This window comes from Clupea harengus, chromosome 22 (genome assembly GCF_900700415.2).
Source record: "Clupea harengus chromosome 22, Ch_v2.0.2, whole genome shotgun sequence".
NCBI lineage: Eukaryota > Metazoa > Chordata > Actinopteri > Clupeiformes > Clupeidae > Clupea > Clupea harengus.
In genome coordinates this window covers 22,216,930-22,236,535 of record NC_045173.1, presented here as the reverse complement: position 1 = coordinate 22,236,535, position 19,606 = coordinate 22,216,930, and the positions used below count along the sequence as shown (strand labels likewise).

Here is a 19,606-nt window from a genome sequence, read left to right as displayed (position 1 = left end):
TCATACATACTACATACCTCTCTCTGGCCTTCTTGTCAGTAATGGCGAGTTACTTTCTTGCCTGTCCCTATAGATAGTACTAGATGCTCATGTTCGCCAGAAGCCAAAATGAGTGGCTTTACAGTGCTTAGAGCAGGGGTCTTCAACCTTTTTCAGCCCAAGGACCCCTTGGCTGAGAGAGACACTGAGCAGGGACCCCCACCCCCGCCGCCCCAAATTTGGGCCTGATATTCATATATTTTATTTGGAACTAAGTGTCAGTCACACACACACACACACACACACACACACACACACTCCCCTACACATGTTTGAACATAATTGCAAATCATCTGTGACACACAACTCGTTTAAATTTATTCTGTTTATTATTGACATTTTTTCTCCCTTACAGTTAGCCATCACTCTGTATTCAATTAGGGAGGGACAAATAATTGAGAAGCTTGAGAAGCTTAAGTATGGATGAAATATCTCATACCTAGTGAGAGATCTGACGTTTGAGAATTCATCACTCATGTCTTTGGCAACAAGATTCTCCCTATGAAGCATGCAGTGCGTCATACATGGCTCTCGCACCGCCTGTGCACATCGCGACACATTTTGGCCAGGGTATATCATGTTCACGGAAAAAATTGTTCTATCACTTTGAAAATCTCTGAACTTGTTTTACGTCCAGGCAGCTGCTTACAGAATAGATATTCCTCCTGCATCTCATTTTGGTCGACAAATCACAAAAGCTAAAAGCTGAGCGTCGTTTGACACATCGGTCGATTCAACTAATTGTAGTGCAAAATAATCTGCCTTTGGGAGCTTTGCGACTAGTAGTGCCCTCACATCAGCTGCCAATTCATCAATAGCATTGGGATGCTTTTCATTTTTTTTACGTACTCATCCTTCCCAAACATTGTTTTGCACATATAGCTGCTGGCAATATTAAACTTTCCGCAATTATGTATGGCTGTTTGGTCTGAGCGACACGTAATGCAACTTGATAAGAGGCTTTTAAAGTTAGCTCGCTCACTTTGGCTGATTGTCTCATCAATGTCTGCTGGCCCTCAAAAGATTTTAAACAGGTAATTAAAAATGATTTCAAGTGAGCATGGGTTGTCTTTAAGTCTCGTTGCAGCTTTGATGGTTTCATAGTTTCGTTTGATAGCACGGGAGGGCAAACCACGTAGTGGTTACACTGGTAATTCGTCACCATCGGTCTCTTTGTAGGTGAAGGCAAACTTCAGATAATTCTCTGAATATTTACGTGTCTTCTCCCGTTTGGCTTTTGGCTGTTCGTGGAAGGGGTGTTGGCATCCTCTGAATGTAGGTCATCTGAACCGCCATCAGTGGTGTCTGACGTGGAGCTTTTGTTCCGAGAAATTACAAAACGCTTAAAGCAGGTAACGTGTTTTGGCACCAGATAGCTAAATGTAGCTAAAAGTGCATATGTTGGCCATGGTGATCAAATTATCGCGTGAAGACTCATGGGTAGCCTATGTATTATTTTTAACGAATAGAAAGCAATTTTTACGTTCTGTTTATGTTTATGTAGGCCTATTGGACGTTTTTAATTTTTGGAAGAGGGAAAAAATGCTTCAGATGAAATAATTTGGCGGACCCCCTGCAGTACCTCCACGGACCCCCTGGGGGTCGCGGACCCCCGGTTGAAGACCTCTGGCTTAGAGTATAACCACAGTAAAAGTAAACCACAAGTGAAGAAAAGTCTCTGTCTCTGTCTCTGTCTCTGTCACATACAAACATACACACACACACACACACACACACACACACACACACACACTTAAATCTACATACCACATTTCTGTTATCATTTGATATGTGCAAGTTGTAGCTCATTTGATATGTTTTAATGTAACTAAATTATATGTTCAACTCTTCATTACTTGCCAACCTGCTTACACTCATGTGCCACACCAATAAAGCTTATTTGAAAAGGAATTGCGCTGTCACACAGAGATAGAGTCAGGAAATAGACATGGCAAGAAACATTTTATGGAAGTGTATTACATATTTCCACATCACATAAGGCCAACTGCTTATTATTTTGACTTATATAATTTCACTTGAAGGGAGAACAACTTTTTGCCATATTTAACATCACATTTTAAACCTACAATGCCTACCAGCAAAAAGGTAAAACCACAAATTTCACTTCAGTATTACTTTACAATCTTGCTTGTCAGTGTTGGTCTGTATAATAGCTCCCTCGTGTGGTTGCAAGAATACCTCTTAAACCTGAGGAAGGGTTTTTGAAAAAATAAGCAAAATGGGTATAGGCAGAAACAAATCGAGGAATACTTCCTATTGCTCTGAACAAACCTGAACACAACCTGTACACAAACAGAAGTGTTGTGTACAGATAACCTAACTACAGATGAGCATTCTACAAAGGCAAAAGCCTCAGTCCTGTCAAAGGCATTATCAGCCTGGCATAACCCCCTGCATCAAGCATCTCTTTTCATCTGTCCTTGATCATTCTTATGACTTTCCTCAGGCAAAACTATTGGCCAAACACATTACCTGTAAGTCTGTATAGTATGACTCATGTTTCTTTCTGTCACTGTAAAACATAAAACACACTGTGCAACACATTTTACAACACATTCAATGTTCTCTTCTCTCATGTACACACTATTATTACACACTACATATACTACACATACGTTTGAATTTAATGTCTCAAAACGATGTGTCCTTAGTCCATTGCCCAAATCAGAAAACAAAATTAAGTATGGGACAATGTGAGGATCAAAAGCTGCTTTTAGCACAATATTAGGCCTTACGAGACTAATCTTACACATACAAGTTACCTTGGGAGCCTTTGATTTAAGGGACATGGGAAACATGAGACACTGTCACATGATTTTACTGAGTAACCTTCCCAGATCATTTGTACAAACAGGGCTGGTCCTTCCTACAGACGACATAGGTGGTTGCCTAATTCTTATAATTTTTTTTTTTTTGCTGGGCAGTTTTTTGCGCCCCCTTCTATATCTCCAACCAATATTTTGACATTAAAAAAATAAATCTAACAAAGAGGAAGGGGTACGTGCCTCCTTGGTGTTGTCAGAACATGTCAGAACATGCAGAACGCGGCCCTGTGTACAAATAAGGTTCTAACTTCACCATGGCTTATCGAAACTTTCTCGGAATCTTATCCCACTTCTCTCAAAAGTTCCACCCACAACAGCTGATACGGGGGAGAGTGTCATGCACCTCAGCCAGTTCAAACACATTGCATCAGGCATTATCACATGGGTATTGTTCACATTCAAAAATTCCAGCATTCATTTTCAAAGTGCAGTCAGACAGACTTTCAGTTCTCTTTTCAACTTCAGTTCCTTTTCCAGTTCAACCTCAATGAACTGCCATGACACTCAGACAGTCTGACACTCTGTGTAAATAGTTAATTTACAGAGTGCCAGACTTCCAGTAAACCTGACTCTCTGTGCTCATCTGTCTCTTGAAGACAAGATGAATGGCGAAAGTATGGTTGGGACAAACCACCATCCGCGTGATGGAAACTATCATCTGAATGCAGCATTGGTTTAAAATGGGAGGTTAAACAAAGACAAACTAAGATCGACTGGACTGATTGGCATGAGTTACATAAAATTGTAAATTGTGGTTGTTAGTAAATTAGTAAACTGTGTCTGTCACAGAAGTTGATTGAACAGAGCAAAGGAGCTTAATTTGAGCTCAGGCCTGCTGTGAAGGGGATTTTTGTTATGTATACAACACTAGTTACAAGTTAAAACATGACATAACCACTCTTTCCAAGTTTTTTTCACATGTAGTTTTTGGTGAACCAGTGAAAAACCTGTAAGGCTCCCAACAGCTGCCAGGAGTATTCAGTATATCCACATAGCCTACTACCAGTACCGTAACGGAAACACGCAAGGCCCCCCCGCAGAATAACCCTGAGAGCCCCCCCCCCATATAGGCAAGATATCAAAACTGAAGCTGCCTATTTGCCGCGGGCGTGCCGGTCTGTGACCTTCTGACCTATGTCGTCACATCACTAACCTAGCAAAGAACAGAGAAAGCACAATTCAATATATTTTTCTTTATTTCTATATCAACTCTGTAAACACAGACAAGACAATAGGACCATAGTGTGCATCCCATGAAATCCTCTGCGAGGGCTGCGGGGGTAATCTCTACGGGTCTGCCTACTACAACCCTCAGGGAAATGGTGGGGTGAATTACCTGAATCAGTCAGGCAGCACCAAGGTCCTAGACATCACAGCCTCTGACCAGTTGAGAATTCGGTGACCTCAACAAAACCACAAGTTTGTTTCCTTCTGGTCTGCACCGGTTAAAGAGGAGTTATTATGCACATTTTCAACGTTCATAATTTTATTTTGGGGGTCAACTAGAATAGATTTACATGCTTCAGTGATCCAAAAACACATTATTTGTCTCATACTTGCAGGAAAAAGGATGTTTGTCTTGTGGTTGATTCAGCAATCAGTCTTTACTTCAGTAAAGTGTAGTAACTAAGGATGTGGAACGTATTCCGAATTCAGCTATGCAGATTTGAACCACAAGCATCTCCAACTCTAGCCATATATACTGTTTAAGACACATCCTAGGCTTTTACTGTAAATTAGCTAGGCTTCTAATGGAAACAGGTCTGGCAACCTTTTGTTGTTCTGTATGATAATCAGGTTTCTCTGACCCGCTGCTTGAGATGACTCTCAATGACCTACGCCCATTCCCATACTATGATTGGATGCTGTCACTCACACCTCAGTTGTTCTCCGACCCCAGGTGTCTGAGCAATACCCGTGTGGGTTGAAATTAGGGACGCAGAACCTAGATGTGACCACACAGTATGGAGGTATGTAATTGGCTTTGAATGATCTATGAAAAAAAAGTTGTCGAGTTCATACTAGATGTGGTTATCATTCCTCATACCTAGATTGTTGTCTGAATAGGGGGAAGACAAACCAAAACAAGGATCCCTGGCATTTTTTGTTCATGATGTGATATTTTATTTAGTCAAGCACCAGAGCTATAAGTATCCGGTCTGTTCACAATTTCAGTTGAAAGACACCGCAAAGGAAAAATCAATACTGGAATCAACCGCATTGGAGACCTCTTGCCCTGCTCCCCAGCCCTTAAACAGGTGGAACATCTGATATAGATCGTTTACTGGGATATGAAACTGCATTCCAAATCGGGTCAAATTGTTAGCATGTGTTGATTACAGTATATCTAATTAACATTTCTGTTTTTTTCCCCTGAAGAGCAAAAACGATGATCTTGGGCGAAGCTCACCATTATATAACTGAGCTGTAGCAACAGAATGATGAAATGCTTCTCAATAGGGGTGACACGGTGCAAGATAAAATGTGCTTTGGTCAGCCTTTGCATGGTCTTTTTTCCCTTCATTCACTTACTGTAGATTTCTTCCATAAGGTGTCATATTGTGATGGAAAAAAGGTTTGTTTTACTAACTCCTTATGAACACTTGTGGCTGTGCAGCGGAAGAAATAAAACGACTGCGCCGCCATGTTGAGGATCTGCGCAAGGAAAGTGCTCATGTCCTTAAGCTGCTCATAGCCAATGGCATTAACTTCCTTGAACTACATCACGTTTCAGAGTCTGTGCCCACAACCTGCAGTCACCACCCACTTGCCTCAGCAACCCCTGTCAATCACCCCTACCCCTGCCCTCACATCTGGAACCGGCTCTACTTTACTTCTCCAAGGCAACCTGTTGCTGGTGTAACTCGTCTCCCTCAAGGTGCACAGAGCAGACTGCGGGCCCCAGACGTTGCTGTAACGGTCTCTCAGAGGGCTGAAGTCACCTCTCCCAATCAAACCTTACCACCCAGTTCGAGTCTCCTCAGTGCTGCAGGGAACACTCAGACAACATGGACAACATTGCATCTAGCAGGGAATACAGTGCAACCTGTTTGCCAGTCACTGCCCACCTGAGATGGCTATGGCGGCAGCAGTGCTGGCACACAGCAGCTTTCTGTGTACTCTGTTGGTGTAAAACCGTCAACCCAGCTCACCCCTATTCAGATACAACCACGAGCCGCGGCAGTACAGCAAGTCGCCATTCCTACATCTCTCCCACCCCAGTCTCCACAGCAGCAACAGTCACAGCTGTCTTGTCCCCTCCCCAGTCAGCCATTTTACATTTACATTTACAGTTAGTCATTTAGCAGACGCTTTTGTCCAAAGCGACGTACAAGGGAGAGAACAGTCAAGCTACGAGCAATAAATACTACTTTACATAAGAAATAGAAAAAAGAAATAGAAAAGAAAAAGAAGTGCAGGAATGTAACTGCTGTAAGTGCAAGTTAAGCACTAGTCGAAGGGCCAGTTAGGAAGGGAGGTGCTCTCTGAAGAGTTGGGTCTTCAAAAGCTTCTTAAAGGTAGAGAGGGACGCGCCTGCTCTGGTAGTGCTAGGCAGTTCGTTCCACCAACGTGGAACTACAAATGAGAAAAGTCTTGATTGCCGTACTTGCACAGACGGCAATGACAAACGACGCTCGCTAGACGAGCGCAGCATCCTGGGTGTAACATTTGCACTTACAAGAGCGTTTAGGTAGGTGGGAGCAGAACCAGCAATCACTCTGTAGGCAAGCATAAGTGACTTGAACTTAATGCGAGCAGCTACAGGCAGCCAGTGGAGCTCAATGAGAAGAGGGCTGACGTGTGCCCCTTTGGTTGGTTTAACACCAGACGCGCCACCGCGTTCTAGCCCGTTAGGAGGGCGTTGCAGTAGTCAAGGCGGGAACTCACCAAGGTTTGCACCAGCAGCTGGGTGGCATACTGGGTTAGGTAAGGCCTGATTTTGCGGATGTTGAATAGCGCAAAGCGGCACGAGGTTTCTTGCTGTTTTGGAAGGAACAAGAGATAAGGAGTCCGTATTGATATTGATGTTGTGGTGGATGACCTGTTTGGCTGGAAAGACCATCAGTTCCGTTTTAGCCAGATTCAGCTGAAGGTGGTGATTTTTCATCCATGTGGATATATCAGCAAGACAGTCCGAGATCCGCGCGGAGACAGTGGTGTCCTCAGGAGGGAAAGACAGATACAGTTGAGTATCATCGGCATAGCAGTGATAGGAAAAACCATGCGAGCGGATGATAGGGCCCAACGAGGTGGTGTAAATGGCAAAGAGAAGTGGTCCCATCACCGAGCCATGGGGCACCCCTGTGGTGAGGCGGTGAGGTACAGACAGCTGACCTTGCCATTACACGTTGAACGAGCGCCCAGTGAGGTAAGATTCAAACCAGGAGTGTGCCTTGCCAGAAATGCCCATACTTGACAGTATAGACAGAAGGATGCGGTGGTTGACTGTATCAAACGCAGCTGATAAGTCAAGCAGGACAAGAGCCGAGGATTGAGCTGCTGCTCTAGCTGTTTCTAAGGCCTCTGTCATAGACAACAGGGCTGTTTCGGTGGAGTGACCGCTTTTGAATCCAGACTGGTTTGGATCGAGGAGATCGTTCCTTGACAGGAACTCTGTGACCTGTTTGGAAGCTGCCCTCTCAATGGTTTTAGATAGGAGCATGAGAAGTGAGACCAGCCGATAGCTTTCCACCTGAGTGGGATCGAGAGACGGCTTCTTGAGCAGCGGTGTTACCCGAGCCACTTTGAATAGAGAAGGAAATGTTCCAGAATTAAATGAAGCATTAATCACCTGTGTGATTGCCGGTAAGACGGCAGGTGATATGGCTTGAAGGATGTTGGATGGGATGGGGTCCAACGGGCATGTAGTAGGTCGGCTACCTGTTAGGATTTTGGAGACCTATGAAGGAAACAATGAGCCATTGACAGTTGTGCCCTTAGGGGTGGGGGGGCAGTTGGTTGAATTGCTTCCCGATGGCTGCCACTTTCTCTGTAAAAAAAAGGAAGCGAAGGTATCAGCAGTGAGGTTGGTAGCTGGGGGAGGAGGAGGAGGGTAGAGCAGAGTTTTGAAGGTGGAGAATAGTTTCCGAGCGTCAGTTGCACCATTGATCTTGTCATTGAAGAAAGTCTTCTTAGCAGCAGTGATGCTGGATGAGAAGGAGGCCAGCAGTGTCTGGTAGCTTGCAAGATCGTCCGGTGCTGCAGATTTGTGCCACTTTCTCTCAGCTGCTCTGAGATTGGAGCGCTGCGTTCGGAGGGTATCACTCAGCCATGAATGAGACTGGGTAGATCGAGCAGGTCTGTGGAAAGTGGACACAAACTATCCAGGCATGAGCTCAGAGTGGAGCAGAGGGATTCTGTGGCATCATTGACACCTAGTGAGGAGAAAGTGGTTAAAGGTGGAAGAGCAGAAGAAACCAGAGAGGAGAAGTGGGTGGGAGAGAGGTTGCGGAGATTGCGCCGGAACGAGACCATCGGAGGGGGGGCAGAGGGTTGCTATACGAGCCGAACATCGAAGCGAATGAAGAAGTGGTCCGAGAGGTGCAGAGGGGTAACCATTAGGTTGTCCGTGGTGCAGTTCCGAGCAAAGATGAGGTCAAGCTCTGTCCTGCTTTGTGAGTTTTTTGCAACAGTCAACATTGTTAACTCATCCAGGTAGTGTTTCCCAGGGTCGCCTTACCCCATCTAACATTGGGGCCCCATCCCCAAGTAATTGTATTCTCTCAGCCAACCAAACAATCTGTATCTCAGCCGCAGCCCGCTCTAATACCCTAAGCCAGTTCTACTAACCCAGATAAAACCGCAGCCAGCCCTACTTCCCCAGCCTTTGTTAGCAGGGATGCCCCTGTCCGCTGTAATACCCCAGCACCCAGTGTCAGTTTCCTTTGTTACCATGACAAGATTACCATTTCGGAAATTAAGCTGACACACCTTTGGTGGTCACAGCACCTGCTTTACCTTGAATCTCATGTTTGACCCAGGATATACCATACAATCTTGCATACTGTACATCTTTACTCACCCTGTCTGAAATGCTCCTATGTCTTTAACCCATTTTTGTTTAGAATTTTTGTTATATTGTTTAGGTTGCTGTCTATGAGTACTTGAATGTGACAGTGAGAAGTGTGAGGGACCGAGGCTGCCACCCCACGTTTTGGGATGTGAGGAACCGGTGGTAAAGTCAGGAAAAACACGATGGCGACTTTCTTATAAAAATATTTTCTTATTCATTTTACTAGGTGAAATCTATCCAGCGGCCCCAAAACATGTATACAAAATAAATAAACATAAATCAAAAACACAAACAGTACTCACAAGAACTAGGCAAACTACACACATTCTAGGCACAAAACTAGACACAATACACTAGGCACAACACGTGTCTAAATAAAGCTTTCACTTAACCTCACAGCAGGTAAGTGTTCTTTTTCTTTCTCATGCCTCTCTAATGCTTCTTTCAATTTTTTAACAAAGCAATGAGGCACCCCTTAAATAAGGCAGCCCATTTGGCAATTAGCTCCAATTGGATCCAACCATTGTAGTGGAGGAACTCCACTTTGGTGCCACAGTGAGAAGGGGGTATTTCTCTGTGGAAACTCCCCAACCCATAACACAAGGAATTTAATATTGTTTTCCTGTGTATAACTAAAATTACCTGCCAAGAGTACCTAGTGACTGCTGTCAAAAGGGCAGCTGACAAGAAGGGAAGGACCATATGATAGCTTGGAAAGAAAACAGAAGCTACAGAAGAACAAACCAAAAGAATACCCCTAGAGTCAGTGAGAGCAGGGTCGGAAGGTGACCCACAGGCAGACCACATGGCTTTGGACTTGGGCATGGCTTCAACATTGACCAAAGGGATGAAGATGGATACGGCCAGTCCGGGCACTAAGGGGAAAGCTCTTCAGGTTTGTATACTTGGATGGAGGAAGAAAACTTCACTGAAAAGCTTGAGGATCCACCAGGGAAGGAATAAATGCCTGGATGAAGTAGCCCAGCACTACTTGTTAAGAAGTAGCTCAAGTCAGTCAGTTGAAGTCCAGTAGAAGGTTGAGCACTAAAGACAACAGGATTTCAGCACCCCTGCTACAGCGGAAGGAGGACCCGGCACAATTGCACATAATGGTGGGCATCAGGCGAACAGCAAAGACAAACCAAGCAGACTAAGAAAGAAACATGTAGTGGACAGAAACCAAAGGTTAGATGTCCAGGGGCTTCTGGAGTAAAGAAATGGAGTTGAATCAATTTAGATTTTAAAGGAATTTTGGAAGGACTGAAGGAAACAGTGGAGTATAAATTAAAACAAATGGATGAGGTAATCTACAATTATGGCACGTTTGGAGTGTGTTAGAAAGCTAGGAAGGGCAAGCAAGGTCAAGACGACAGTTTGAAATAGAAAGGCTGAATCGAGAAAGGAGGCAGCTGATGATGAACAGAGAGAAAGGTATTTGTGTACAGCAGGCAGAGGTAAAGAGTAGACTGGCTACGTTAAGGACCTCCTCAGATGGAAAATAAAGAAAAAAGAACAAGCTAGGATTGCATTCTACAAGGATGCATTCAAGTTTATAAAATCTTCATTCACTCAAGAGAAAAGGGGAAGTTGCCAACGCTACGTTGGCAACTTCCCCTTTTCTCTTGAGTGAATGAAGATTTTTTTTTTCCTTTTATGCCACATTGGGGTTTTTTTTTTTTCCCAGCGGAATTTTTGTTGTGATTTGTTCAATCATCGACGGCTAGTCTACTTTCGATTTTTTTGGAGGCTATAAAATGACGCGCCTGCTTGTGCTTGTTTGCATCGTACCCTACTCCTGAGAGAGACACCGAAAAACCGAAGCCTTCGAATCAGTAAGAAGAATACATTTCAGCTTTTTGTTTTATTCTGGGCAGTTGTTGAGTCTTTAGCCTATTCATACAGGAATGTTTATTTAAATAGGCCTTATTGTGAGAGGAAAAGGGAAAAGCAATTACTTATTTGATGAAGTAACAACAATGACACACTTCTTTTATATGATTTAGGCTTCAGGCAATTTGATGTAGGTTACTGTGTTGCTGTATGTAGTTACAATGGGAAAACACGCTGCCGCACGCACATGTTAAGTGTGTTGTTACGCTTACTATGACACATTGCGTCCGCTACAACCTAAATATATACAAATATAGATACATACTAATGATGATGATGAATGTGGTGGTAGTAATTATGAAACCATCATTAGGGTCACTCTGTTTAACTTAACTTCAGGTGACCGACAGTAAATATACAAGGTTATTGACAGATGTTGGGTAGGTACAAGGCTCGATTGCGATTGGTCGTTTCCCTTGCATCCTGAGTACGAGTTCTATTACTTAAGATAGGTTTCTATTTTCCAAGGCTCGCGCTCTAGAGGGCAAAGATACTTGGAAGATTGGAAGATGTTTCAAAGCGGGAGAATCTGTCGATACGGTAAGTTGCTATATTATAGGCTACTCATCGATCTCATTGTACACAGAGAGTTTATAGACTACCCTATTCACTGTTTTACGATATAGTCATATTAGCTGCATCTCGGGCAAATATTATATATCCCTAAACTTGGTTATGCACTTAGCAGCTTCCTAATATTACTAATATAGCCTTATTAAAAATAAGACGAATCTTCACACCCTAGCCTACTGTCCCGATTACTCTATTTTCCAAATTCTGACAGATTTTAGATAGGATATATCCATCTTAAACAAATCAGGATCATCCATTTTTACAACTAGCAGTATCAAAGTAACACAATTGGCAGCATGTATGGGATACCCTGACCTTGTAAAATAATGCATTTTGAGAGAATCATTTGTGAAATTTGTTTTTACACAAATTATACAGTTAAAAAACATTTCTCACAAGACTTCCTATCGCAGACATTGACAGGATTCTGTTCCAGGTTTAAGGATAGCTACCTCAGCATTTTTACGTCTAATTTATAGAGACTATTAGCTGAACATAGTGTTAACATGCGATAATGCACGTCTCGAGAATAGTCTATGAATGTGCATGAGCGCCAGTGAAGAAACAAAACTGAAAGGGACTGCTAGAATGGTGTCTGCCAAGATCCACCGTGGCGCTGTTGAGCGTCTGTAGTAGTAATTCCTTATCTCATATTTTCAACTATGCGTATAGAGAATATCACCTGTCATTGTATCGATTTAATAACCAATGTAGCCTACTGACATGCGCTAGACTATATATTACTGGATCTGCTGTGTTGTCAAACAGGTGGCACCCAAAATCTTGATCAGGGCTGGATTTTCCGTTAACGGTGTTTCTTAACGTTTTACAATGACTTGAAAGGTACACCTCGCCAAAAGAATTCTGAGGCTATCTTCCAGACTGGACTACAAACATTGTTTTCATGCTTTAGCCAGAGATCACTCAGTGGATTGCAAGTCGTCCAAAATGCAAAAGCAAGACTTAAAACAAGGACCAAGACATTCGACCACACCACAATGCGAATGGTCTAGCTCCATCCTATATTTCAAATCTATTGGCCCGTTGTGCTCCCTAAGATCCTGTAATGAACTTTTACTGGTTTTAACCTGGTCAAATTTTAAATCTAAGGGTGAGTGTGCTTTTCCTGTTGTTGGTCCTAAATTATGGAATAGTCTCCCATTATATATCATTACATAGGTGCCTGCTTGCAAACCCCACTGCTCACGAAGGCAGCTTTTTTGTTGTTGTACCCTACTGCTCAGGTTCTGTGGTTTGGGGAGCCATGGTGTGTTTAGCAGTTCTGGGCTACAGACAGCACATGTTGTTCTGTGAAGGAAAACCTTTATGGACCCTGGCTGTCATCAGCCAGTTGTGCGTTGTTGTATCCTGCTGCTATATCTTTGGTTGGGCAGTTGTTATATTGGTTAGGTTGGTTGTTGGGTATGAGTACTTGCATGTGACAGCGAGAGGACTGGCTGCTGTGGGAAGCCCCCAACAACTAACACAAGGAATTTACCATCTTTTCCTACGTATAATTGGTGCCGTGCTCTTTTTAGTGCCTCTTAGTCCAGTCTGAGTGTGCTTTGATTTGTGCTTTTAGATCAGAGGTTCAATAGTTTTGGTCAAGTCTATTCTTAATTTTAACTTGTTTTTTTTATTGTGTTTTACCTTATTGGTGCTTTTATTTAGTTGATTATCTATTTTATGGTTGTATTTGTTTATTTAATTTCCATTTTTTCTTATTCTAACTTTCTACAAATAGAGTTGACTTGACTGACTAAAGTTGTTTACTTTCTCTAAGTTCCCCTATGAGAAACCTTCCTATACCTTGAGAGGCTGAATCCATGTTTCTGGCATCGATTATTGTCTTTCAGGTAGGTTTGAGTATGTGTGAGATGAGTTTGATGGGCATGACTGAAATTAAAGCGCATGTTGATCATTACTACAAAAGAACACCAACAATAAATATTATGCAAGTCAAAATAAAAAAAGTTTTCAAATAAGGACAGCAGTTGGCTAGATGTCACTCATACATTTCTATTTGCAAGGGATTAAACATTAAAAGCTAATTCATTTATACCAATGTTTTTTTATTTTTATTTAATGAAGCACACAGTGTAATGCAACACATATCTTGGTCTTACACTGCAGTCCAGACACTAACACAATAATTTAAGCTCTAAAATATTAGTGTAACTAGCCGCTTAAATTTGACATTCTTACAAGTGCAAATCAAGTTATTATTACTGAGGCAGAGAAAAAAAACAAATTGTACTCATTAATTTAGAGTCTTACTTACAAAAAATATGGAGTTGGTTTCCTAAAGCCTTCTTAACACTACGTTGTTCATAAATTATACCTATGAGATGTACCGCAACATTTCGAGGTGCTTCCCAGAATGTCCTTAGCTAAGTATACCTTCGCTAAGAGATACCTTCGTATCATATGGTCCACTCTCAGCTAGACCTTAACACAGTTTTCAGATAAAACAAACATTTTAGACCCTAAAAATGCTGTGCTAGTGTCTGGATGCATTGCATTTACAAGTATTTCTTATTGATGTTCTTTCTAATAATGATCACCTGCGCTCCAATCTAACTTGTGTCCATCATACTCTTGCGCATGCTCAAACCTACGTGAATGACAATAATCAATTCACATGGATTAAACCTCTTAAGGTATACTTTAGTAAGGTATACCTCTCAAGTCTTCGTAAAACACCTAGAGACACCGTTACTGGGAAAGCCACCCCAGCTCATTCAGATGTTCCTTTGAAGAGAAAGATTCTCATTTTGTTATGTCACTAATGACAGCATATATGTCTCTGTGTGGGATGTTTTTATTTAAGTACATTTACAATGTTATTGTGTATGTAGCCAATATGTATTTGAGTAACAGCAGTGTAGCATCTAGGTTGCTCTGACTTCCTTGGGAAACAGTTGTTCCTGGGACTACATTTATTTTGTTGCATCAGGGACATTTTAATTGGATTGCAGCTGTGTAACAATTCACCAGCTTCCGACATGAATTTTAAGTTTGAGTAAGAAGGCACATGTGAATGACGTCACAGACTCAAGCTTTACAACGATTGGCTGTAGTACTTCATGTCCCAGGAACAACTGTTAGCCAGGGAAATCAGGGCGAGCATAGCACCTACGTCATAAAACATGAATCATTTTTCAAAAAATTATCGAATTTTCATGAAGTCATTAATAATCTGTTTAACTGGTCTACTGCAGTTGCACTAATCGTCCTTCTCGGCATCAATGGAGACGCTGAGGATCCCCTGTTCCACTGTCTGAGTGACCCTGATTATGATGAGCTGTTGGCCATTACAAAGCATGGCCTGCCCCCCACTCAGACCCCTCGCCATGTGGCTGTAATCGGAGCAGGTGTGGCTGGACTGACTGCAGCAAAGTTTTTGGAGGATGCTGGACATAAGGTTTCCAGTTTTCTACAACTCACCCCTCATGAATAATGAATGTCTGCAGCATCGATTACAATATGCATTAATGTCTTTAAATCTAAAACCGAAAATGTTCCCTCATTGAAAGAGCACCTGTGCTGCTTTTGGTATTGCTACTATCTATATATCTAGGTGACACTCATTGAGGCAAGTCCTCGTATAGGCGGAAGAGTGGAGACTTACAGGAATGCCACTGAGGGCTGGTATGCAGAGATGGGAGCCATGAGGATCCCAAGCATGCACAGGTGGGCTGAGATTCCTTTCAACTGTAATGGTTGTAATACCACAGCATTTTTTCTGGTCCAACTTGGTTCATCATGACAGTCCATAATGACCAGCAAATGCAATTTGTTCCACAGAATCCTTATGGCGCTTGTGGGAAAATGGGGCCTTCCACTGAACAGGTTTATTGAAGAGGACATAAACACATTTTATTTTGTTAATGGGCTGCTTGAAAGAGCCTACAAAGTGCTCCACAACCCAGATGTGCTAATGTACCCTGTAGATCAGAGTGAGTGTGGGAAATCAGCTGAACAACTCTTTACTCAGGCACTACAGAAGGTCAGTTTACGTTACCTCGGCAACTTACATATGTGGTGTTCATTTTCACATCCAAAATGCCGAATGCTTAAAACAATAAATGGTTTACATATGTAAGAAACTGTATTATATTGTATTTCTCCTTACAGATTAGAGACGAAGTGAAAATAAAAGGTTGCAAAGCAACACTGGAGAAATACGATTCATTTTCTGTAAAGGTACGCCTCCATAGCCACAGACCCCTTCGTGTAATAAATCACACAGGCATGAGGGTTAACACAGATGGACTCTCTCAAAGTGAATTCATTTAATGTTGTTGCCAAAGTGTCAATGTATCTTGCTTTAAAGATTTTAAACATTAAGTTACCCCCTGAGACAGAAGAAGCCTGACAGATGAAAATATCCATTTCAGGAATACCTGGTGAAAGAAACTAACCTAAGCCGTGGAGCTCTGCGCATGATCGGAGACATCCTCGACGAGAGCAGCTTTTTCTATACGGCTCTGATAGAGGCTCTGTACCTGCAGTCTGATATACGAGATAAGATTGAGTGAGAATTTAATTTAATGTTCATTTTTCCATTCACACTTATTCAAAACAAATGTTACTATTAATCAAACTGTTATTGACTAATAGAAGCACTGTGCTGAACACATCTCAGATAAGAACGATCTATCTCTTTTTCAGGTATTACGAATTTCCTGGTGGTTTCGACACATTCCCCAATGCATTTTATGACGTTCTCAACTGCCCAATTCTTCTTAACTCCAAGGTCAAACGGATAACCCAATCAGACAGTCGTGTTACTGTGCACTATCAAGACGGGCGCTACCCCTCCTCTCTGTCCCATATCACTGCTGATTATGTCCTCATCACTGCTACGGCTAAGGCCACTCTGTTCATAGAGTTTGAGCCTCGGCTGTCGGACATTAAGATGGAGGCCCTGCGCTCCGTGCACTACTCAGCCTCTACCAAGGTGGTGCTCAGCTTCAGTGAGAAGTTCTGGGAAAAGGACGGAATCAAAGGCGGAAGGACGGTGACGGACCGGCCCTCTCGCTTCATCTACTACCCCAGCCATGGGTTCTCTGGGAAGGGTGGGGCGTTGCTGGCCTCCTACACCTACTCCGATGACGCCGCTCTCTTCAATGGGGTTAGGGATGACGACCTGATGCTGCTGATGCTTGATGACTTGGTCAAGATCCACGGGGAGGGCATCCGGTGCTTGTGGACAGGGGGTGTGGTGAAGAAGTGGGATCTTGATCCATACAGCTTGGGGGCCTTTGCCATTTTCACGCCCTATCAGAAAACAGACTACGCCTCCGCTTTGTTCCAGAGCGAGAACCGAATTCACTTTGCAGGCGAGCACACGGCTCTGCCTCATGGGTGGATTGAGACATCAATTAAGTCTGCCCTCAGGGCTGCTAAAAACATTAATATGCTCGCTGTGAAACGGACATGATCCACTGATGCTCGCTGTGAAAGGGACATGATCCACAGCAGGGTCATTGAGTGGTGCTGCCCAGAGGTGTTGCTGGAATGACCTGTAATGGTGTAGTTTTGAAACTTTTGATTTGTGAAGGATGATTGGAAGATTTGCTCATTGAAACTTTGATACTCCATTTGTGCCTTTAGTGTCAGGCTGTGGAATGGTTGGCCAGACGTAGCCAAAATCTTAGAGATCTCAAAAGATGATTCATGTCCAAGTCACTGTGCCGCAGTAGTTCAGCATTTGTGAGGTGAAATTAGTGGTTGGGTGGCAAATGCGGATGATGCGCTGGGATGGTGGCATGTCTCATTGTTTGTGTGACCAGCATTGCTTTTATACGGTTGTGTATCAGAGATGTTATTACATCCAATGTCTTGTGTATTTAACTGTCTGTGTAGGACAGGCCTTATTGTAAGTATTGTGATAATTATGTTATTGCGTTCTGCAAACTAACTTTGCATTCTATTAGACATCAAAGCACAAATCAGAATGAACTGAATTGCTCTTTGATAATAATGATCACCAATTGTAAGTACTGAAAATAAAATATTTCATAAGAAATATCTGTGATATATACTTGATATGAATTATATGCATCATATGTGTTATGACTGTGGCATTGAATTATTGATAGCCAGCCAGTAAATACAATGGAGCGAAAAGACCACTGTCTGGATTTGTGATCCATTGTAATACTGTAACGGCAGGTCAGTGTGAAAACTCAGTATGAAATTGTAGGCAGTTTGGCATTTCAGATGTGAAATACATAGATGAATAGCATAAATTACATCTGCCACTCAAAACGAGTCCTGAATCAGTAAACTCAGTCAAGATCACATCATCATAAGATTGAACTGTTTCGAGTATGTCCGTCACTACTAGGGGAAACCAGGTTTTTAAGTTTTTAATCTCATGTCCTGCTTCCTTTTTGACGTACTGTTTGGTAACACTGATGTACCGCTGACAAAGAGTGAGAGGAGGGTAAGACTTATAAGAGTTGCTGAAAATGATTCGCATTATCACCTCTTTAGACACCTGTGAAAGTGTGTGTAAATGTATGTGGGCATAAAATCACCTGAAAAAGGTATTATCACCGTGCCCCTTTCAATAAATCAGTTTGAAAGGAAATAAAACCTACCACTACATTGAGTCTGTTGCAACTTTAGCTGGTCAACTCAAAACCAATGATGGATTCTTGTTGGACACTGATCTTGACTCCACATTCCTTGTCTTGATTAAACATCTGGATGATTAAGCAGTGCAGAGAAATATGTGTCTAATCACACAGAGGCGCTAAAAACTAAAGAATTCCCTGCAGTGGTTGTGCAACTTGATGCTGAGGTGTCTTTGCATTCTCACCATGTGATCATCTGACCCCATTGTGGTTTAATCTGCAGCAGCACCCACTCCATTCTCACGTATGACAAACTACCCAGTGTACTGTGGTGGCAACAGTGGATCTTCCCAGGCTTGTCAGAGTGAACTGAGTTTAAGTTGTGCCATGAGAGATGAAGTGACATGACAGTATTTCAGTAGTTCATGTTTACAAAGAATATTTAACATTACAATTTTAGGTATAGGCCTACTCATACCAAAAACATAGACAAAATGCCTGACATTGCATTGTTCATAATATGATGGATACAAAATGGTGCTGACACTGAGGGTGTAAAGGTACTTCCACAAGTATTAATTTTAAGATTCTCACAACAACAAATGTCCTTGCTCACTGTGTGACAGGTATGCTAGTTTAGGACCATGCAGGTTGTCTCCTTGTTAGTCCTCCACATTTAAGCACAAAAGGCATATAAACAAATTAAATCCACAACTCCCATCCTAATCTTCACTTCACCAAACTGACTCAAACTTAGAGACTGGTTAAAATCAAGAACTTGGTACAAACAAAACAATTGTTAACCCCCCTCCCTTTGTCTGCCATACAGTTTTGTAATTACTGTAGTTATCAATCGTCATTTTTTACTTAACACTTCTCTTTGTTTTGCTAGTTAATTGGTATGCGTTTCTCAATAGATTGTGGATTGTATTCCAAGACTGTGTTTATATTCTAACAAAGACTAACAAAAAAAAAGGATTTTGAATATTAAATCACAACAGTGCAAACTTGCATGGTGTAAGAAAATGGTAGTAGATTAATCACAATAAATAAGACACATCACTAAGCTTTGTTGGGCATCAAGCTGAGCATGTGTCTTTGGGCTTTAACCAGGTTGTCTATGTGAATGTGACCCAACTGTGGTCTAGTCTGCAGCCACCCTCTCCTGTTTGCAAGCCTAACTCTGTGGTCTAGTCTGCAGCCACCCTCTCTACTGTTTGCAAGCCAGACCACACAGCTCAGCACACGATGCATCATAAGACCACACAGGCCTCATGGCATCAACTCCAAATTACTTTCTCCAAGGTTATCAGAGTAATGTGATTCAGATATACTCATTGATAGATGGGGTGGCCGTGTGAATTCACAAAATATACACTTCATCTAACCATGAGGCAGTAAAAGTAAGGAGGAGTGTGTGTGTTTTAGGTTAAGATAAGGCACCCCTTGATTTCACACAATAAAAGTCTTTACTTTTGCAATATTTTACTTTAGTTTCTCGAGATTCCTACTTATTTAGAGGTGAACTCCAGTATTTTTTAACCATTCGTCAAAGTAAACTTGTTTTCAACACTGACAGGCTCATAATGTTATTATAAGTGTCTGACAACATAGACAAACAAAATAATTATGGGTTTTATATGGGAGAGGTAGGGGGA

At 42.2% G+C, this 19,606-nt stretch overlaps 1 protein-coding gene across 1 annotated transcript; it reads left to right on the top strand.

Annotated features, from left to right (window-relative positions):
* Positions 1–11,296: 11,296 nt before the first annotated feature.
* On the top strand, positions 11,297–17,347 carry LOC105899129 (L-amino-acid oxidase-like). Its single transcript, XM_031560287.1, has 7 exons — positions 11,297–11,328; positions 14,583–14,785; positions 14,942–15,054; positions 15,169–15,370; positions 15,499–15,567; positions 15,762–15,898; positions 16,036–17,347. The coding sequence occupies exons 1-7, from the start codon at positions 11,298–11,300 to the stop codon at positions 16,805–16,807; spliced, it is 1,527 nt and encodes a 508-aa protein (XP_031416147.1). The 5' UTR covers position 11,297; the 3' UTR covers positions 16,808–17,347.
* The last annotated feature ends 2,259 nt before the right edge of the window (positions 17,348–19,606 follow it).